At 45.1% G+C, this 20,547-nt stretch overlaps 4 protein-coding genes across 7 annotated transcripts; 2 read left to right on the top strand and 2 right to left on the bottom strand.

Annotated features, from left to right (window-relative positions):
• On the bottom strand, positions 456-5,452 carry LOC8072259. 3 transcript variants are annotated; one of them, XM_002461114.2, is made up of 4 exons: positions 5,254-5,452; positions 3,086-4,634; positions 1,517-2,228; positions 456-1,368 (listed from the first exon to the last, which is right to left on the bottom strand). In XM_002461114.2, the coding sequence occupies exons 2-4, from the start codon at positions 4,578-4,580 to the stop codon at positions 762-764; spliced, it is 2,814 nt and encodes a 937-aa protein (XP_002461159.1). In that variant the 5' UTR covers positions 4,581-4,634; positions 5,254-5,452; the 3' UTR covers positions 456-761. The 3 variants fall into 3 exon arrangements, with proteins under 3 accessions (XP_002461159.1, XP_021310584.1, XP_021310583.1); XM_021454909.1 differs by lacking the exon at positions 5,254-5,452 and adding an exon at positions 5,110-5,231 and having other exon boundaries at positions 460-1,368; XM_021454908.1 differs by lacking the exon at positions 5,254-5,452 and adding an exon at positions 5,101-5,223 and having other exon boundaries at positions 460-1,368.
• LOC8072258 (cis-zeatin O-glucosyltransferase 1) lies at positions 6,661-9,015 on the top strand. Its single transcript, XM_002463286.2, has one exon. It carries the CDS (start codon positions 7,223-7,225, stop codon positions 8,633-8,635), a length of 1,413 nt encoding a protein of 470 aa, XP_002463331.2. The 5' UTR covers positions 6,661-7,222; the 3' UTR covers positions 8,636-9,015.
• On the top strand, positions 10,165-13,749 carry LOC8073142 (RNA pseudouridine synthase 6, chloroplastic). Its single transcript, XM_002463285.2, has 9 exons — positions 10,165-10,502; positions 10,586-10,714; positions 10,817-11,071; positions 11,172-11,253; positions 11,659-11,774; positions 11,863-11,917; positions 12,015-12,126; positions 12,596-12,765; positions 13,026-13,749. The coding sequence occupies exons 1-9, from the start codon at positions 10,285-10,287 to the stop codon at positions 13,329-13,331; spliced, it is 1,443 nt and encodes a 480-aa protein (XP_002463330.1). The 5' UTR covers positions 10,165-10,284; the 3' UTR covers positions 13,332-13,749.
• LOC8072257 (probable mitochondrial adenine nucleotide transporter BTL1) lies at positions 14,267-17,965 on the bottom strand. Of its 2 annotated transcripts, none has more exons than XM_002461113.2 (6): positions 17,728-17,965; positions 17,359-17,644; positions 16,588-16,682; positions 15,359-15,692; positions 15,006-15,243; positions 14,267-14,836 (listed from the first exon to the last, which is right to left on the bottom strand). In XM_002461113.2, exons 2-6 carry the CDS (start codon positions 17,527-17,529, stop codon positions 14,571-14,573), a joined length of 1,104 nt encoding a protein of 367 aa, XP_002461158.1. In that variant the 5' UTR covers positions 17,530-17,644; positions 17,728-17,965; the 3' UTR covers positions 14,267-14,570. The 2 variants fall into 2 exon arrangements, with proteins under 2 accessions (XP_002461158.1, XP_021310460.1); XM_021454785.1 differs by having other exon boundaries at positions 17,758-17,941.

Raw genomic sequence — 20,547 nt, 5'->3', positions numbered from 1 at the left:
TTTAGTTTTAGTCTCTGTTTTAATAGGATATTTAGATATATACATAAATTATTAAATATAAACTAAAAAATAATTAAATATACAGATTGAGACTTATTTTATGAGACAATTTCTTAAGTCTAATTAGTCTATGATTTAATAATGTAGTGCTACAATAAATATTTACTAATGATATATTAGTTAGGCTTAAATTTATCTCGTGGATTACTGACAGAATTTGTAATTTGTTTTTTATTAGTATCCAAAAATCCACCGCCCCATATAACATCCGATATGATGTATCCAAACACTCGTAATATCCTGACATCAAACTAGGCCATTTCAGAACGAGGAGCACAGCAAAGGTCGGTAAGGGCAACATGATTGAGAAAAGCAGAATTCAGCATTTACGGAGTATAACCGATGCATGCACAGGCACAGCCACAGCCGTGGACTTACTCCTGACATCTGGTACAGAGAGAAAGAGAACCCCATCTGTTGTAAAATAAAGGATTGTTGCAAGGAAATTTGAAACGAAGCACAGGAAAAGATACAAAATTTAATTTGCCGTAATGTTGTAATGCTTTGATGGAAGTACTGACCCCTCTTATATCATCTACAAAGTACTAAAGTTCACTCTTTTGAACCAGGAACAGCAGTAACAGGTGATACGGAATTACAGATGGAACTGAGTACAGACTAACAGCTACGCACCTCCTTGAACCAAAATGTGCCCAACTTCTCATGTCAGGACTGTGACGGAGATCACCGCCTCACACCACTCAGTTCTCACCCAGGGTGTATCGAACAAACCTCCGCACCTTGATGTTCTCCCCGAGCGAGGCGATCATCTCCTTCACGAGATCCTTCACGGTCTTACTGTCATCCTTGATATAGGGTTGCTCCAGGAGGGCCATCACTCCGAGCCTCTTTGATATCCGCCCTTCAACGATCTTCTCCCTGATGTTCTCGGGTTTCGACTGCAGGTCGTCCCTCTGCATCTCGATCTCTTTCTCTTTGCTGATGATGCTCTCTGGGATGTCGTCCACCGAGACATAGTCGACCTGTGGGCATGCCACCACTTGCATTGCAAGATCGTTCACAAGCTCCTTGAACTTCTCATTGCGAGCCACAAAGTCGGTCTCGGAGTTGACCTCGATCATGCATCCGATGCGGTTGTCGTGGATGTAGGAGCCAATCAGTCCTTCAGCAGCTAGCCGAGAAGATTTCTTGTCTGCAGATGAGAGGCCCTTCTTCCTGAGGAACTCCTGAGCCTTCTGAAGATCACCATCAGACTCAGCCAGAGCTTTCTTGCAGTCCATCATACCAGCACCGGTTTCGTCTCGGAGTTGCTTTACCAATGAAGCTGAAACTGCAACAGCCGGCTTCCTGGAAACATGTGTGTAAAACATAAGTGGTGTTGTCTCTAAGAGGAATAGCAATATAGTTTTCAGCTAGAAATGCCTAAACACACACTGATGTACACATTCATAAACATGAGCACACAGGAATGAACAAGCATGACGAGGGAGATTACTTCTCGGCGGATTCTGTTGTTTCAGCAGGCTTGTCATCCTTCGGAGGAGCAGATGGCGGCGGCTTCGCTGCTGTCTGGGCTGCAACTTCAGCAGCAAAATCCTGGCTTTTCTTCTCCAACCCTTCACCTAGGTTGTATCGGGCAAATCTCTTGACCTTCATATTCTCTCCGGTTGTAGCTATAGTTTGCTTCAGCCACTCACTTATTGTGACCTTGTCATTCTTGATGAATGGTTGTTCAAACAATGCAAATTCTCCGAGCCTCTTCTTTACACGCCCTTCGACAATCTTAGCCCGGATCTGCTCAGGCTTTGACAAAAGGTCCTCCCTCTGCATCTCCAGCTCGGTCTCCTTCTTCACAACCTCCTCAGGGACGTCATCAATAGAGATGTACTGTACTTGAGGGCAGGCAGCAACTTGCATGGCAAGATCATCAACTAACTCTTTGAAGATGTCGCCTCGGGACACAAAGTCAGTCTCACAATTCACTTCAATAAGGACCCCAATTCTGCTGTCATGTATGTAGGAGCCAACTCTTCCCTCAGCTGTTGCTCTGCCAGCCCTCTTGTCAGCAGCCGCCAACCCTTTCTTTCGTAGGAACTCTTGAGCTTTATCAATGTCACCCGCCGTTTCAGCAAGAGCCTTTTTGCAGTCCATCATGCCTGCTCCAGTTGCCTCACGCAATTGCTTGACAAGGGCAGGAGAAATAGTGGCTGCTCAGGTGCAGAAAAGATTATCAAAATCTTCCTTGTGCTGTCTTAGCAATGGTTTGTCAACACATTGCAATATGTGCTGAACTTTTGCTAAGGAAAATGCAGGGTACAGCATGTCCACAAAGAAGAATGAAGTAATTATAAGAAATGAAAAATCAAGATGCAAGACTTTACTATCACTCTTAATTGGCACAAATTCAATAAACAAGTTACAGAATTATGTTTCAGGGTTACATTTGTACAATTAACAAAAATCAACAGAAATAAAAATTTTATACCAAGCAAATACTTGTTTCAAAAAACACAGTGGTTGGCCAAGCTATAGGACTTCATATACCATCAGGAAGTCAGTCTTGTCTCCATTTAAAGCGTCAGCAGACAAGTAACATGTTTTTGTCTTATAAAAGCAACATGAGCAAAACTATGCAGCTGACATGTCACAAGAAACATAAATCAAAGAAAAAAATATTTGCAAATGTGGAGAAATGATTGATGTTGATCTAAAGAATACATTAGAAAGTGAGATGAAAATGAACTATATATGATTTTGTAGAGCCAAAAAATAACAACCAGATCAACCCTTTTGGCTATCAGGGGCAGAATTCAAGGATTGGTACCAATGTGTGAAACAACCATGTATAACACAAAATTAAAATGAGAGTAACTGGAAAAAAAAACAGTAGCTTCAACAGGTTCTTGCAAGTTGCAATCTATTATAGCACCCCCTATTCTATTCTAATTAGGCAGCATTGCTTCTTCAAGAGGCTTTCGCAGATAAGGCATGGCTTATCAGGATATTGCATGTCAAAGCCTTTAGGGGATACCATCACTGACTCACTGATAAAATTACTACAGACCTGTCGTGGTGCTTGTTTGTGCAACTCCAGCAGCAGCAGCTGGTTCTTTCTCCACCTCGCTACTTGCAGTTACAAGGACCTCTTCAACTGCTGAAGATTCTTCAGGTTCAGCAGGTTTCTCCGCAGTTTCTGAAACTGGAGACACACTAGTGCTATCTGGGATCCCGTTGGAGGACAGTTCAACACTAATTACAGGTGAGCTTTCAGATTCTACAGTTTGGCCCTCAGCAGCAGTTGCCACAGAAGTAGAATCCTCGATTACCACCTGAGAAGAGGCATCAGATACAGGAGCAGGAACATCAGTTGCTACTTCTGACAAGGAGCTCAATTCTTCACTACTTTCCTCAGCAGCTGCTTGTACTTCCGGCACTTTTGTCTTTTGCCTCTGATCCAAGAATGCAGAGATCTCCTTGTTCCTACGGAAAGCCAACTCGAATGCATTGGTCCCTCTAGACCAGTCCCGCTTAAGCTCCATGTTTAGTGTCTTCAGATCGTCTTCATCATCTTCCACCCCTTTCATCGTCAAAGTGGCCTGACCTTGTGCTACATTCAGTACTTTAACCCTTATCTGTTTACCAACTTCCATTGCAGATTGTCCAATAAGGGTAAACAATGCCAATGCTTCCTCTTCTCTGGGAAGGAATCCTTCACTACCATCAGGCAATGTCACAAATGTCCCTGCCCTCGTCGTACTTTTCACAGTGCCATTCAGAGACTGCCCTGGTACATACTTTGACTCAACCGTCTCCTTGGCTTCCTGCCTTTCCCTTGTTTGCCTTGGAGTTGCGGTGGCACTGCGCCCACCGTTTGCAGCTTTAGGTGTTTCCTTTTTAGGCTTGACATAGTCATCACCTTCCCTCATCGTCAGAGAGATACGCTTTGTTTCCTTATTTGCTTCAAGCAACCTGACTGACACCTCTTGTCCAACAGTGAAGAGGGAAGATATATCTTTTACAAACCCATCACTTACTCTAGAGATATGAACAAGGCCTTCTGTGTATGCTCCAATGTCAACGAAAACTCCAAATGGCTTGATGGACATCACCTTCCCAGTAAAAGACGCGCCAGGAACTAGATCCTCCTCATTCAGCGGAGGCATCTCGCTCTTCCGAATGTTGCGTCCCAACTTGCGAGGAGAAGAAGCTTGTCCCGTGCTAGCCTCGGCCTGCTCACTCGCTTCAACGGCGTCAGGTGCAGCCTCAGAGTTCTCATCTGAAGTTTCCGGATTTTGATCCTCCACCGTGACATCAGTTCCCACGGTCGCCGCAGACAAGGTTGTTGGCCTCTCGGCCGAGGACCAGCTTCTTCTCTTGTAGATACTAATCAGGTGGAACGCTGCCTGTGGCTGCAGCAGTCTCCGAGGCGATGGTGATGCTACTCTTGAATACCTTGCTGTGCCCTGGAATCTTCTTACTTGGATTTCTCGGCTGGTCCTGAAGCTTCCAATGTGAAACAGGCTGATACTGCCAACGGAGCAATGACTCACTGGAGTCATTCTGAATCAAGGGAGTATTGTATCCAGAACAGAATCTTTGGTCCCTTCAGAAACCTGTGCAACAGAGGCAATCAGGCAAGTCGGTACAGAAAATAAAGCAAGGAGGTCCTTCTTAATAACATCATGTTCTGGGTGGGCATTCCACCTACAGCAATTGCACGAAAGCAAGTATTCCTACTACCAAATAAAAAAATGGAAATTGCATGGAACTTTAAGCATAAGGCATGCATCATTGCTTTGCTTGGCTGCACAAGAGTAGCTTGGTCTGTTTTCAGGTTCGGGGAGAAGTGGCTTATGTTCATACAGGCAAAAGGAAAACTGAAGCCAATCTACACCTCACCCTAGGCCCTAGAAAGTTTGATGACACAGTACTTACTACAAATGAAGGTTTTTTTTTAAGTGCTAGTACAAATGAAAGCTGGCAATTGTGAACATGAGCATGGTGTGATATTGGAGCTAAACAGGACTCCCGACGAAATGTACATGGCTACCCAACCAAGGAACAAACAAAACATCTCACACTGCCTACAGGAAACGACGCGGCTGCCTGACGGCAGGCAACGAATCCTCATCCCGCCGCCGCCGGGTCACCCCCGCACTCCCGCGGCCAGTGGCGGCACGCACCGACCCCAGCCCCGCACGGCAAGAACGGAAGGGAAAGGGGGCGGCGCACCTATTCGTCGCCGTCGCCGGCGAAGCGCAGAGGGAGGAATGCCTCGCTACGGCCCTGGGAAGGGAGAGGATTGGCTTATCGCGAGAGCCGTTGGATTTATAGTCTTATCGCAAAGCTGCTCAGGCTCAGGGCACTGGAATCAGGAGGGGAAGGGAACGAAGCGAGGTTGCTTTCGAGGAGAGGGGAGACGAGAGGATGTGGTTCTGGCAAGGCAAGCCGGCCTTCTGGTTCTGGGCTACGGCGCGACTCGTGTCCCAACCCCAGCTTGGTGAAAATTGGAGAAGGAAAAAAAAAAGGCTCGGCCTTTTCTTTATCTGCTTGATGATGATTCCGTTGGACGATGGCAGACTGACACTGACTGAGACTCAACAGTTACTTGCCTGGTCCCTGGTGACTGCGCGGGTGGTGTGAATGATTTTCCCATTTCCCTTGTTCACAAATCAAAAGAGTTTAAAGAGGTCATAGAGTATACTCACCACGAGAAATATAATTGATACTTCCTTCATTCTAAATTACAAGTCATTCTAAAATTATAAAAAATATAATAATTTATGACACCAAATAGCTATAATGTGATATTATAATTAATAAAGAATTCAATATTACTTATTTAGTATCATAAGTAATATTAATTTATTATATAAATTTAGTCAGATGTTTTGACTCTTAAAACAATTAGAATAACTTCTAATTTTAGATGAAGAGAGTAAAAACTAAAGAGCAATCTCTAGCCAAGTTGGGCAACCAAATGCAAATCATTGTTTTTTCATGAGCCACCCGACCAGGTCGAAAAAAGCTGAAAAAAAAGCAGGATGGACCTATCTGAAAATGGAAATTGAAAACTAAACGGACTGGTTTTAACATGCTTCTAGCAAAGACTTTTTTTTTTGATAACTTGCAAGTACAAATGTTACTGCAATATTCCCTCCGTTATCATTTGTAGGGCGTGAGAAGAGATTTCACATAGACCAAGGAAGTCTAGGGGAGGTAAACATTACTCCTTCCATTTTTTTAAAATGTCATATTTGATTTGTCTTCAGTCAAATATTGCAATCTTTGATCGACCATTTCTAAAAATCCTTGGTTTTTTAAAAATATTAATCCTTATAGCATGTTGATTTATCTTATACGGGGGTGTTTAGTTCTCCTTTAAAAATTCTAGGTTTTGGTTTATCATTTTGCATAATAGAACTAAACACCGTGCAAAACTTTTAGCAAAAAAATATTTATTTATTATTTTGGATTTTAGCCTAAAAACCAAAAAAACAAAAAGTGTTTGGGAAGCCGTGCCTATCTCCACCGGCACCAATTTTTTTTCATTCTAGATGGAATTGAACACACCCATAAAATCCATAAAAATTTTAACATTTTATATTTCATCGTGTATTTGAAAGTACTTGTCATCTTATTATATTTTGTGTTCTAAAGACACCCTAAACAATTCAGAAATATCTCTTCAGATTTGGGAAGGTGGTCGTCTACTCATCTGAGCATTAATCTGTCGCACCTGACCAAGCGTAGCGACCAGTGATGAAACCTTTGTTATACACGAAAGATTCTTCAGAGCGTATCCCAAGAGCTGTTGTCTGGGAGATCTTCCATGTGCTCGTATAGACGGCAAGGCGAAACGATCATGCCTCGCGAGTCGTCACTGCTTCTCTCAGAAGAACAACGATTGATTACGCCCGAGTCTTGAGCGTGGATTTGACGCGGAATCTTGCCACGAAACGGACGAGCTCATTCCTCTTCACTTTTCAACTTTTCATCACATGCCAGCGGAGGTGGAGCTGGGATGGCAATGGCAAAACTTTAATCTTTTCCATTAAAAGAATCGTAAAGGATTACTACTAAACGAGCACGCTCGCAGGCGCCGTGGCCTTCCTCTCTGGGTCAGGTTCAGGTTCAGGCTTTCAGTTCTCACATCACAATCGCATCCACCCAAGCCCGCATCCCCAACCCCAACCCGGCGATGGAAATGGAATCCGCCGCCGTGGCCATCGTCACGGTGCCGTTCCCGGCGCAGGGCCACCTGAACCAGCTGCTACACCTATCCCTACTCCTCGCCGCGCGGGGGCTCCCCGTCCACTTCGCCGCGCCGGAGCCGCACCTCCGCGAGGCCCGCGCGCGCCTGCACGGCTGGGACGGCACCCTCCCCGCGGCGGTGCGCTTCCGCGCGCTGGACGTCCCCCCGCACGAGTCCCCCTCCCCCGACCCGTCCTCACCGTTCCCGGCGCACATGCTGCCGCTCTTCGAGGCCTACTGCGGCGGCGCGCGGGCCCCGCTGGCCGCGCTCCTGGCGGAGCTGTCCGCGACCCACCGCCGCGTCGTCGTCCTCCACGACCGCATGGCCGCGTTCGCGGCGGCCGAGGCCGCGCGCTTGCCCAACGCCGACGCCCTCGGCGTGCACTGCCTCGCCGCCTCCTACAACGTCGGGTGGGCGGACCGGGAGCACGCCCTGCTGCGCCGCCACGGCCTCGTCTTCCACCCGCCCGACGCCTGCGCCACTCAGGAGTTCGTCGCGCTCGCCAGGCGGATGGGGCAGGAGCGCCGGCGCGCGCCGGGTGCCGGCATGGTCGTCAACACCTGCCGCGCGCTCGAGGGCGACTTCCTCGACGCGCTCCAGGGGATCCCGTCCTCCGACGGCCAAAGGCTGTTCGCCGTCGGGCCTCTCAGCCCGGTGCTCCTCCCACTCCCCGGCGCCGGCGCGAGCAGCGGGACCTCGCGGCGGCACGAGTGCCTGGACTGGCTGGACGCGCAGCCGGCGTCGTCGGTGCTGTACGTCTCGTTCGGCACGACGTCGTCGCTGCGCCCGGAGCAGGTGCGCGAGCTGGCCGCCGCGCTGCGGGACAGCGGGGCGCGCTTCGTGTGGGTGCTGCGCGACGCCGACCGCGCGGACCTGCGCAGCGGCGGGGAGGGGGATGCCGCGGCCGAGACCCTCCGTGCCGCCGCGGCGTCCGAGCTCGGCCCCGGCGCCTCCCGCGCTGGCGTGGTGGTCACCGGGTGGGCGCCGCAGCTGGAGATCCTGGCGCACGGCGCGACGGCGGCGTTCATGAGCCACTGCGGATGGAACTCCACCGTGGAGAGCCTCAGCCACGGGAAGCCCATCCTGGCGTGGCCCATGCACAGCGACCAGCCCTGGGACGCCGAGCTCGTCTGCAAGTACCTCCGCGCCGGCGTGCTCGTGCGCCCCTGGGAGCGGCGCCACGACGTGATCCCCGCGGCCGCGATCCGCGACGCCATCGACAGGGTCATGGCCTCCGACGAAGGCGCGGAGATCCGGCGGCGGGCGGCCGCGCTCGGGGAGGCCGTCCGTGGCGCCGTGGCCGAGGGCGGGTCGTCTAGGCAGGACCTGGACGAGCTCGTCGCGTACGTGACGAGGTGATCGATGATCCGTGCGGCGACTGTGCCGCGTTGTGGCGTGGTGCTGTTTGTGGATTAACCCATCTGATGCTATTTGTTAAGCACACTCTGTTATTACTGAGATGAAGCTGAAGGTTTAGACCAGGCTATGATTTCGATTTGATAGTTGGGGACCTGTCAGGTGTCACTCGTTGACTCGAAATCGACCAGCAGGTTATCGAGGGGTGTTTAGATCGCCTTTCATCCAAAAAAAAAAAGTCTAGTTTTTTTCATCATCTTGCACTATAAAACTAAACACTATACAAAAGTTTTAGCAAAATGGTTGCTATTTTTTATTTTGGATTTTAGCTTTAAGAGGTTAAAGAAAACTAAAAGTGCCTCAAGAGATCATATTGAGAACAATATATTTTATGTTTTGGAGAGAACTAAACATAACACTGAATTTTTTGATATTTTGCATTCTATTATTTTAAAATAGTTGATATTTTGTATTTTACGTTCCATAAAAATTAAACAGGCCCTGAATGTGGGACTGTCCGTAATAATAGCACCGATTTGGTGGATGAAAGCAACCTTTTGCTCCCCAACCATTTCTGACAAAAATCTCACCACTTTGATTAAACTTTGGTAGGATAACGGACCAAAAATCTAATGAAGTAGGAATCAGATTTTTAGCAGAAGAAAATATACGTCCGGGTGTGCTCCCGGCCGCTGTCGATGGCTGACTTGGCGCTGGGCATCTACTTTCACCACGCCGTCGCCGACATCGTCCACCCCCACGGCGACGAGATCGCTCGAGCGGTTTCTCGACAGGGCCGCGCCAAAATTTCCTAGCAGCGGCTGGTTAGCTTCGTGTCCGGCGAGGCAATGTTGTTTACCACACATTTCATGAAAAAACGTTGGTGAAGAATACTGTATTTCAAGAAATGGTTATTACTTTTGGAGTTTTGGTGGACCGTCTGCTTTTCAAAACATGCGCCTCATAGGATTTGACATCATCCTTTGATGGATAATTTCGTGCCGGGTGTTTTCAATTTCCTTTCCTTTTCCTCAATTTTATTTTTCTCTCTTTTTCCGTACATGTGAAAAGTGATGAATCAATTTCAGACAAAAAAAAAAAGAAGCCAAATCTGCTCTAGCTTTCCTGTGCGAGGTGCATCTCTCCGTCCGTACATCGCTCGACCCGTCATCCACTTTGTGATCATAGATTTTGTGTCAAGAACTCAAGATCTAATAAAATAGTTGAAAAATTATTGCTGAAAGTACTGTACACTATTTTATTATAAGAGAAAAATATTGTTAAATGATTGAGCTCAAATGAACAGAGTCTAATGTCTTATAAAAATAAGATGGGGAATGAGAGATTTTTGCTTATAGTTAGCACTGGTTTACACTGATTTATTACAGATACTCCTCGTCATAGCATATTGCAGGTAAAAGTTTAGGCCGGTTTTATTAGATTTAAATAAAATTTGTTAAAAAATGGGTCTTTGAGCAAAACCAGGAAAAACTATCATCATCAGATATTATCCTATCTGAACTCCCGTAGCGTCAGCAGAACTAGCAGAGGCAGCAGAACCCCCCGGCTCCTCCCGCCCTAGCCCCAAAGGCCCAAACCGCAAAACCCCCGGCTCCTCCCGCCGCGGCCGCCGCCGGGGCACGCCGGCCGGGATGCCAAAGCCAGTAGCCTCCGTCGCCTCCCTCCTCCCGCAGCTATGGCACCGCCCCTTCCGTCGCGCTCCCATCCTCTCCCACGCCCGCGGCCTCTCCTCCTCCTCTTCGATCCTCACCGCCCACTCGGCCCCACGCCGCCGCTCGGTACTCCCGCGTTCCACGCACCTCGCGGCAGCGTCAACCGCCGCCGCCGTCGTGGCCCCAGCATCCACACCGTAAGCTCCTCCTCCTTCTCCCCTCTGCTGATATCCCCAAGTGATGCACTGCACCCTGATGTTGATATGCACCCGTGACGCAGGTACCCAGTGTACGACCGGCTTCTGCCGTGTCCTTTGCAGGACGACCCTCCAAGAATCGAGCACCTCGTGGCTCGCGAGGACGAGGTAGCAGCCGATTTCATCTCCAGGTCGCTCGGCCTGCCTCCTCTGTAAGCATACCCTCCCAATATCCTCTCCCGCGCTCTCTTTCTAGTACGCGGAATGAATTGGCTGCGTAATAGCGACCCATGCCTAACATTGTGGATGTGAAGGTATGCTGCAGACCTCATCAAGTTTGGTGCTGTGTACTACGCGCTCGTCGCGCCGCAGCCGCCTCCCTACGCTTCTCCGGAGCATTTTAAAATCTTTCGGGAAGTCACTGAGCCTTCCATCCTGCGCCGGAGGGCGTCCATTAAGGGGAAGACGGTGAGGGAGGCTCAGAAGACGTTTAGGGTGACGGACCCCGACCAGCGCCTCGAGGCCGGCACCTACCTGCGGGTTCATGTGCATCCCAAACGGTTTCCAAGGTAGGATAGGATGGATGCTGTTCTCTCTTATCTGCTGTGGTGAATGACTGGATCAGCTTGGTTGGTTGCTTATATGTTCCCTTTACTGGTCCTGCCACAGGTGTTATGAAATTGACTGGAAATCCAGGGTAATAGCAGTCGCTGATGAATATGTTGTTCTTGATAAACCTGCTGCAACATCGGTATGCTTCTCTTTGTCTTCCACTTTCTCATTTGTTGGTGCCCGTGACTTTATGGGCTCTAAATTCCTTAGATGTACATGTCATAACCTGGAATGTGTGTCTGCAAGATTGGACATCCACTTTGTTGGACATATTGTTCATGTCTTCAACTTGATGTCGTTTGAATTCCCTATGAATATGATAGTGATTTTGTTTCACCATTAGGTTACCTTCGCCGAATAAAATTCACATCCACTAAAATGCTTATGTACTACCAGAGCACCATGTGATGAAGCAAGCTTTGCTTTATTAATTCTTGTAGGCGGCTAAGTTAGAACTTAGAAATGCCCAGCCAGTCAGTACGTTATGGTTGAACTTTTCTGAGTTTCAAATAGTAACAACCGTTGAGTTTTTTACCTTTATTAGGTGGGCGGAGCAACTGATAACATCGAGGAATCATGCGCAGTGTTTACTTCGCGTGCATTAGGAATGGAAACACCATTACTGACGACTCACCAGATTGACAACTGCTCTGAAGGCTGGTTTGTCTATCACTTTACTTGTATAAACTTATTATGCTCAAATGTGGGAATTAGGTAAGTAATGCCATCATGTTTTAAAAATTTGCAGTGTGGTACTATCTAAAACGAAAGAGTTCTGCTCAGTTTTCCATGGGCTGATAAGGGTATGTTACTACCTGATTGCTGTGCAGTGTTTTTTTGTCCATGAACCTACCGGCATTCCGGCAATGATCCCTCCTTTTATTTTGCATTTTGTAACAGGAGAAACAGGTTAAAAAACTTTATCTTGCACTGACTACAGCACCTGTGTCAACAGGAACGATTACCCATTATATGCGTCCAGTTAATCGCGCTCCTAGATTAGTTTCTGAAGGTAATTTTTAACCGTTGCTTGCTTCTATATGGTTACTAGTTTGGCCAATATGTGTTTTGTGCTTTGATGCTGGCACTGTTGTCCTGATTTCAAGCATGCATATATCTGGGTCAGGAATATCATTCATTTTTGGGTGAAACTGTGTGCTCTCTTTAGGAACATATGTGCACACTGACCATCTTTTGTTAAGTTGCAGCAATTACTGAAGATAGTGAAACGTGAATCAGCAGTTTTTATCTAAAACTTGCCCATTCTCTATAAATCGTTCGCCCATTGCCTTGCTATTATGTTCTTAACCACGGTTTGGATGCTAATAAACTCTAGAAGATGGATGCTGCATAAACTCATGGCCTGAGTGCTTGCATCAGAAGTTTTAAATAACCTTCTTGTTTTAGTCTATTGGGCCTTGGTTGTTACATTGAAATCATTTATTAGTACATTAATTAATGTTTTCTTCTTACCTAATCAGATTGTATTGAAAGATGGCATCTCTGTCAAATGGAGGTACTCGATTGTAGGAAGGTACCATGGCCAAGCTCTTCGATCCGGAAAATTCACAATGTAAATGGTTGTGGGTGGCCACAGCAAGAAGCTGCTTATGAATGTAAAATCAATCTCTTGACAGGGAAAACTCATCAGGTATCATGTAGTTTCGGTCAAATATATATCACCAGAGGTTTGATTATTCCCCTTCTATAATAAAAAGGTTTCCGAGCTAATAGCTTGCCAACTTGGAGAACCTTAAAGCACTGTTTGTTTATTTTGCCAACACTTATGTTTTTAGTTGAATGAGCTATGCACATGCCGTTGTTTTGTTTTGCATATGCACTTGTTTTGTTTTGCGTTGCCAGGAATGTACATCATAACAGGATCTAATTTGGAAATCCATTATGTTGCAGATAAGGGCACAGCTTGCTGCTATAGGCGCTCCAATTATAGGGGATTCAGCATACATGACTGCTGCAATGGCAGCGATGGCGAACCCAAACATAAACCCATTCGGTAGAGAGAAGCTTAGTTACAATAGCGAGGAGGAGAAAGAAGCTGCCATTGAAGCATGGATTGCCTCCCACGGCAAGGAACCAAAATCCGTAATTGGCCTGCAAGCGTCGGAGATCTCTTGGGATCACGAATGCAAGCACCATTCTTACAAGGCTGGGGTTCCGTGGTGGCGGCAGGATTCTGTGGAGTCTGACTTGGTATGAGTGATGGTGGATGGTAGTTCCATATGGACTCTGAAATTCTACCATCTGAAAGGTCAAAGGTATTTGCCATCGGGTGAACCTTGTCTCCCTGTGGAAGAGGAATGTCTGTCCAGATTTATACTACTGTTATTACCGCAATAACATTTTAGCACGGGATGGCTGACAAGCAGCAAGAGGAACCTAACAAACAAAAAAAATGTTTTTAGACAACAGAATTGTCGAAGAGGAACACCCACTGATACCGGGCATGTTACCGTTCCCTTATTGTTTTTGCACTTTTGTCGAATTTAGACAGGTGATGTAAGTTATGTAAGTGCTTTCGGCATCATGCTGTGTACACTGTACTAGCCTTTTTAGAGGACTGATGAAATGCTGATTGCTGAGCGAGACTGAAAGAATTTGAATGGTTGGTTGCTGAGCAGAAGTTGTTGGGCCGCGCGAATGGCCGAAAGTAGATTTGGGCTTCAGAAATGAAACGAAGCACAAGTCTGAACTCGGCCAGGCTCCCCGGCCAAAGGCCAACACGAACATATTGAAGGCTCCAAAGAAAAGCAGATTTAAGGCCCTGTTTGGTTTTGCAGTTAAATTTTAACTTCCATCACATCGAATATTACTAAATATAACACACCGAATATTACTAAATATAACACATCAAATATTACTAAATATAACACAGCTAGCGAGTAATTTGCGAGACAAATTTTTTAAACCTAATTAGTCTATAATTAGACAATAATTGCAGAATAAAATGAAAATACTAAAACTTTAGCACCCCTAACCAAACACCCTCTAAGCCAGTTCTCACGAGCTAACATGGCAAAGCGCTGCTTATGCTTTGCTGTTTATTCTAGGACATGCAACATCTTTTTTGTTTATATATGGCTGTTTGGTTGCGTGTGAGGCTTATTTTCTACTCAGACATTCGGCAATCAATCTACTCAAATCCTTTTCTTATAACAGAACAAAAATCAATCAGCTGTTCAGAATTCATGACCCAACAAATGCTTTGCACTCAGCCAAAAAAGAGAGAGGCACTCTATACACCCATTCGCCGGAGCCGGGATTCCAAAACTGAAAATAGATCAGAAATCCCAGCAATCCAAAACTGAAATAGATCAGGAATCACAACCACCCATTCGGCACAGCCAGGATTCCAAAACTGAAAATAGATCAGAAATCCCAGCAAAGGAGCAAAACTTCATCTGCGGCAACGCCTCCATTGTTCAACAAACAGCTTGTTCAATTTGCTAAGCCGCGCGGCTTGTTCCTGTCAGCCAGAAGAACATCCTTCCATGCCTCGTACAACACCCAGGTGATGCCGGAATGTGGCATGACCTTCAGGCAGCTCGCCCCCCACCCGCGGTAAAGCCCCCGGAATCCCTCCTCCTGTATCACCTCTGATAAAGCGGCAATCATGTTAGGTGGGCACTTCCCCTGCAGGGCGCCGACCATCAGCCGCTTCCTTGCTACCTCCAGCGGGAAGCTGATTGTGCTTGCAGTCAGACCTGGATCCAATGGTAAAATGTCAGTCCTATTTGCTCAGAATCCAAGTTATCTTTAGACGGCATGGCCCTGACTTTTCTATCTCATCGTCAACTTTTAAAACAAAATGTTGAAGCGGTAAGCAACAGGTGACTGACTGAAACTAGATGCAATGAGATGCTGATTCATTACCTGAAAGAGCCCCGATAAGTAGAAGCTCAGGGCGACTCAAAGATGGCTTCTTATGCAAGCGGCAGTAAGAGGTCTTGAGTGTATCATACATAAAAAAGTAGCATGTGGTGTAAGGAATCATGCCAATTAGTGTTGGACAGAGGCCAGCATAGAGACCACCTATACCATCCGTCTGATAGATCCTTCTGAAGGCAAGGCTAATGCTTGGATAAAGCTCTCGATTGACAGTCAAACGATCCTGTCAGAACATCAATGATGTGACATTAAGTAACAATGTAATGTGACTTTCACAGTTGAATGTATGGATGAAGAAATAGCGCTGGCTGTCAACAAGGCCTCAATTCAGCAATTACCTTGATAACTTCGAGAGGATGGCACGCCAATGTGGCAGCTATTCCAGCAGCAGCACCGGCAATAGCAACAGGAGATAAGAAGTGAAGTGGAAGCTCGATTTTCATATTACCAAGCTGAATTTTTGGGTATCCGTCCTCTTTCCATTTCTCTTGTGCTTCTGTCATGCTCCTCTTGACACATTCAAATGTTCCGAGTTCAACTGCTTGGGTTGGAATAACGCGGAGCATGTTGATTGTATTTCCTGCCCAAAGCCCTTGCCACCCACGTTGTTCGATGATCTCCACCAAACTACCAAAAATATGCCTAGATCCTACTCCTACAACCATTCTTGTCCTGAAATTTGTACACAATGGGTATATGTGACCATTCCTTCTGCTTTACTCACTAGATAATTATGAAACTATTCAGCCATCAGCATTTGTTGAACTACATGTTTCAACAGCACAGTGGAAATAAGCTTGCACAATTTTAAAAAAAATAATATATTCTGCTGCACACAAAAAAAATATATTTTTATACACGTCAAGAAACTCCTTCCTTTTCACTTTCATCCTAAAACAAGGTACCGAAGCATTCAAAAATTGTCCCAAACTATAAAGGATTGAAGGTTAATTAACTCCTCCTCACTTATTAATACCCCAGGCCCCCAATCATATGCTTACCTGCCATTAATGTCTATTGTCAACCCAACCACTAGGCTCAAAGTACGGTAAGCACAATATCTCCCCACGATTAAGGGAAGTTGCATGCATCATTTGTTTTACCCCATAATCTCAGGATAGAGGGAGTATAGAGTTTTGTTTATATGCAGCAGTAATATAATGAGAAACTGCATGGAGAGAGAGAGAGAGAGAGAGAGAGTTGTTTTCCAAATTTGATGTATTAGGGGACCAATACCAGAAAAATCTGTAGCACATCAGTAGCACATCACTAAGGTAGTGCTCTGGAGAAACTAAGTAATTTGTGAATCATCGGTATATGACATATTTCAGAACACGCTATCATGCAAAAGATAAATGTGCTATGGGTAATTATCTGGTTGGTGGGACATCTCATCTCTGAAGTGCATGCAACCTCGAATAAGAAGCAATGAAAACCAAGCGTACAGTTTCAATGTTCAGTAAACCAGCTGTACGATTTGCATCTACAGTTGTAATGTGTAAATAAATTAAACTGGACAAGTGCAGAGGTTAAAGGTAGAGAACTAGAGATAAAAGTTAGTGACTACCTGAGAGTCTCTAGGGGGGCAAGAATAGCCTTTGACATAGCACCAGCTAGTGCCCCACTGGCAAATTCTCTGGCCTCTCTGCTCTCCAAAATAGTCTGTGGTGAATTGGATAAAAGGGAAGGCCTCAAACAATCAGTCAAAAATTCATCACTAGCTTCAAAGTTTAAATTCATATGACATCTATGAGAATTGAAATTGAAGCAACTTCTCTAGGTAAAGCCTACCTGCAACTGCAAGCGCTTTGGCATTGTATGGTTGTCAATCAATGTACCAAAGATTACAGAGTAAGATGCTTCAAGTTACAGAGTACATTTAATAATTCTTATGTTTCTCGATAGTGTAACGAATTAGCTAATCCATTGAATAAACAAACAGCATCTCAGTATTTATTAAAGACGCCACATCTATGCATTATAGTGTAAATTACAAGTTATACATTCCACTATGTGCTTCTGTAGGGGCCCACAAATACCACATCCTATAGCCCAAAGGTTGGTTTCACAGCAAGTCATTACTTGCAAAACGGTGGAAAATTTCTCGCTTGATCAATTATCAAACACAGTTCGCATACTAGCACTTCAGCAGCAAAAAGACTTGCCCTTGTGACAAAACATAGGAATCTGAAACTCTGCGACGAATCGTCACATCAAAAATCTGAAACTAAACCACGCGACCAATTGGGGAAAGCACAGCACAGTACGCCACTTCAATCAACCAGCCAAAATCGAAAGCCGCATCCATTTTCATCGCTCCAGAAGGAGATTTCCTTACCCTTACGACCCCTCCGAAGTCCGGTAGCCTGACGCCGATGGCCTCCGCGACCTTGGCGCCGTCGAGGCCGTCGTCCTTAGGCAGCGCCATGACTAGAAGCTCCTTGTAGCCCCCCACTCCTACCTCCGTGACCTTGGCACCGTCGAGGCAGTCGTCCTTAGACAGCGCCATGACGAGAAGTTCCTTGTAGCCTCCGCTCCAGGGCCGGAGAAGCCCACCTGACGAGGCTTGCCGCCGGCTGGCGGACCCAGAATTTGCTCAAAGAGCAGGGCCGCTACGGCGCTACCTATAAAGTAAAGAGTATAAAGTACTCATTGTGCTCCTATCTAGTAGCGACCCATTAATTTCTACATGAGAAATCAGAAATACCAAAATGAAGTGGCGGAATCCAGACTCAACTACTCCAGAGGATTGAGGCTGAGGGAGGGCGGGATGGAGGGACGGCCGGGCCGCCGGGATAGAATTGCCTCCTCGGCTGCTCTGCTCCCACCACCACCACCACCGTGCAGCCGTGTCCGTGCGGACGAGTGACGACGGACGAGCGGAGCCATCGAGCCTCACAAGTCACAACAGACCCTCCACATAGCCCAAAGCCGCACCACACGACCCGGGGCTCTCAAGGAATTCCATTTCTCGTGGTGCAGGTTTTTGGTGCTTTATTAAATCGAAAATTATATCTATTTGTCGGCTATCTGTCGGCTGTTTATGTTATCGGAACTGCTAGCGCTGGCTTGTTTTTTTTTTAAAAAAAGGTTTTCTCTACTTTATTGAGAATAAAAATGCTCAGCTTAGGATGTGTTTAGTAGGGATCTAGATTCTCATCGAAACATTTTACATCTAGATTCTCTCAAGAAACGTTTCATCTGAATCATAGGCCTTGTTTAGTTTCCAAAAATTTTCAGGATTCCTCATCACATCGAATCTTTGTACACATGCATGGAACATTAAATGTAGACGAAAATAAAAACTAATTGTACAGTTTATCTGTAATTTGCGAGACGAATCTTTTGAGCCTATTTACTCCGTAATTGGGCAATAATTGTCACATACAAACGAAAATGTTACGGTAGCTAAAGCCAAAAGTTTTCGCGAACTGAACAAGGCCATAATCACTTCATGAAATTGTTTGGCTAGTAGGCTAAATTCTAGTAACATATATTGAAGCCAAGAGAAATGAGAGAGAATCGATGTGAAACCACATCTCAAACGATTTATGAACTGAGGCACGATAGGTGAAACTCGCACTTCAACCGTTTAGCGCCGTTCTAAGAGATCCTTAAAAGAATTGGAACGGTTCCAACCAACCAAAAACCCCTTAACCTCTAATGTATACTGTTAGAAAAAAAAAGAATCATGGTCTAACAACCAACAAAGTTCATAAGGATTGAAAGATCAAATAGTTCATCTACTTTCTTACTAATCTACCAAGTAGCAAATGTTGAACATTGAGCATCCATTGACTCCAGCTCTGATGAGCCCATCGTCCTGTGATTTTTCCAACATATTCTTGATGGTTGGTTTGCTTGCACTTCCAACAACTTCACCAACGTATCCATCTGGTCTCTAGTCTCCTAAATGAACATTGACCTCCACCTCCTCAAGGTTTTGGCAATCTCGATCCCTACCTTGCGCTCTCCAATCCACCAAGCTCCCTGAAAATATGATTTATTTCAAAACTTCCATAAAAAACACAAAACAACATAGCTGATTATATTGGTACAATATATTTTTTATTTGCCATTCATCGTAAAGCTATATATTCATAATCCCAGGCACCCATCACTCCTTTGATTTCTGGCAACACAGACCAAACCCTACTGGCCTGGTGGATAATAGTTTCTTGCCCTAAAGAGAACAGACTAGTCTGATCAACTACCTGTCTTCTCTTTGACCAGATTATCTCTGGTAAGGAGTTTGTTTTTTAAAATAAACACATAAAAATAACTTACCACCAGAGCTGAAGCTCCACATTATATGATCCTTCTTTCTTGTCTAGAGTCACCTCCTCCATTTTATAGCTAAAAGTTCATACCACATGTTCATAAGTTTTTTCAAAGACAAATCTTCTAAGAGAAAGTTTCAACTCACTTCCATCCTAAACTTGTGCTATAGCTTTACCTTGTCGTTCATTAATGGCATAAAGAGGTCAGAAATGAATAGCTAAGCTAGAATTCCCAAATTAGTGATCCTCCCAAAATCTAACTTTTTGTAACCATTGCTAACTTTCCATAGAAAGCTCATTTTAGTTGACTATGCAACCCAGACCACTCCTTTCAAGCAAAATCTGCAGAGCACCACATTGGTCTATTAGTTTTGTATTTATAATCTACATTTCTTGTCCAAATAGCAAATTACTGCAACAAATTAGTTGTCGATTAGCTAAATAATATTTGTGTGTATCCTCATTGTTATTCGAAAGAAATGAGTCATTCAAGAATTGATCATCTCAGTAGCCCACTTGAGGAATTCGATGATAAAAAGTAGATATATTAGAATACTAGCTAAACAAGCTTAAGAAGTCTCAGCGAGCATACATAGGACAATAATCTATCCTTCAACCCTGCAATTCTTTTAATAATCTTACCAATGACGGGCTACAAATTCTCTTTTCTAAGTTTTGTAAAATATAAAGGCACACCAAGATACTTGATGGGGAACTCTCCAACACTGCAACAGAAAATCTTAGCATATTCTTTCACCATCTCCTCATCAATACCAATGGGAAGAAGATCACTTTATCATAATTGATTTCATTCCAGATATGTGTCCACAATAACTAACAACCATTTCAAGTTATTAGTTTTTTTCTAAATTATATTTTAAAAACAAGAGGGTACCATTTGCATATTAGAGATTGATAACAGGACGATGGTCAACACTTTGTAATGATCGCTTAATGAAATAAATGGCTACCCATTACTAAAAAAAGGCACGCAAGCAAGCAAACCAAACGCGTAGGTTGGCGAATAAAAAAAATGTGTAGGTTGGTTTGTGAATCTCGCTCGGCAAAGGCAAGCTTGTTTGCTTGAGCTTATCAGTCGAATCCGCTAACCATTTAACAATGTTTTTCTCTCACAACAAATTAATCAACAATACTTCTTGCCATGGCTTATCAGCCAAACGATCAAGGCAATACCGAGCGATAAAATCAAGCACGTCCGCATGAAAATTTCATGAATCTTCCATTGT

The sequence above is a fragment of the Sorghum bicolor genome, chromosome 2 (assembly GCF_000003195.3).
Source record: "Sorghum bicolor cultivar BTx623 chromosome 2, Sorghum_bicolor_NCBIv3, whole genome shotgun sequence".
NCBI classification, from domain to species: Eukaryota; Viridiplantae; Streptophyta; class Magnoliopsida; order Poales; family Poaceae; genus Sorghum; species Sorghum bicolor.
Note: the sequence above shows the minus strand (reverse complement) of the source record. Positions and strands in the feature narration are given on the sequence as shown.

Bases quoted from the DNA above. Each gene is read 5' to 3' on its own strand.
- LOC8072257 (XM_002461113.2), bottom strand. From the start codon at position 17,529: ATGGCGCTGTCTAAGGACGACTGCCTCGACGGTGCCAAGGTCACGGAG. The intron at 15,244-15,358 runs GTAATTGCTGAA...ATGTTCTGACAG, and splicing joins ATCCTCTCGAAGTTATCAAG to GATCGTTTGACTGTCAATCG. The intron at 14,837-15,005 runs GTAATGAATCAG...CATTGGATCCAG, and splicing joins ACTTATCGGGGCTCTTTCAG to GTCTGACTGCAAGCACAATC.
- LOC8073142 (XM_002463285.2), top strand. From the start codon at position 10,285: ATGCCAAAGCCAGTAGCCTCCGTCGCCTCCCTCCTCCCGCAGCTATGG. The intron at 10,715-10,816 runs GTAAGCATACCC...GTGGATGTGAAG, and splicing joins TCGCTCGGCCTGCCTCCTCT to GTATGCTGCAGACCTCATCA. The intron at 11,918-12,014 runs GTATGTTACTAC...ATTTTGTAACAG, and splicing joins TTTTCCATGGGCTGATAAGG to GAGAAACAGGTTAAAAAACT.
- LOC8072259 (XM_002461114.2), bottom strand. From the start codon at position 4,580: ATGACTCCAGTGAGTCATTGCTCCGTTGGCAGTATCAGCCTGTTTCAC. The intron at 2,229-3,085 runs GTCTGTAGTAAT...GCACCTGAGCAG, and splicing joins ACAAACAAGCACCACGACAG to CCACTATTTCTCCTGCCCTT. The intron at 1,369-1,516 runs GTAATCTCCCTC...ACATGTTTCCAG, and splicing joins ACAACAGAATCCGCCGAGAA to GAAGCCGGCTGTTGCAGTTT.
- LOC8072258 (XM_002463286.2), top strand. From the start codon at position 7,223: ATGGAAATGGAATCCGCCGCCGTGGCCATCGTCACGGTGCCGTTCCCG.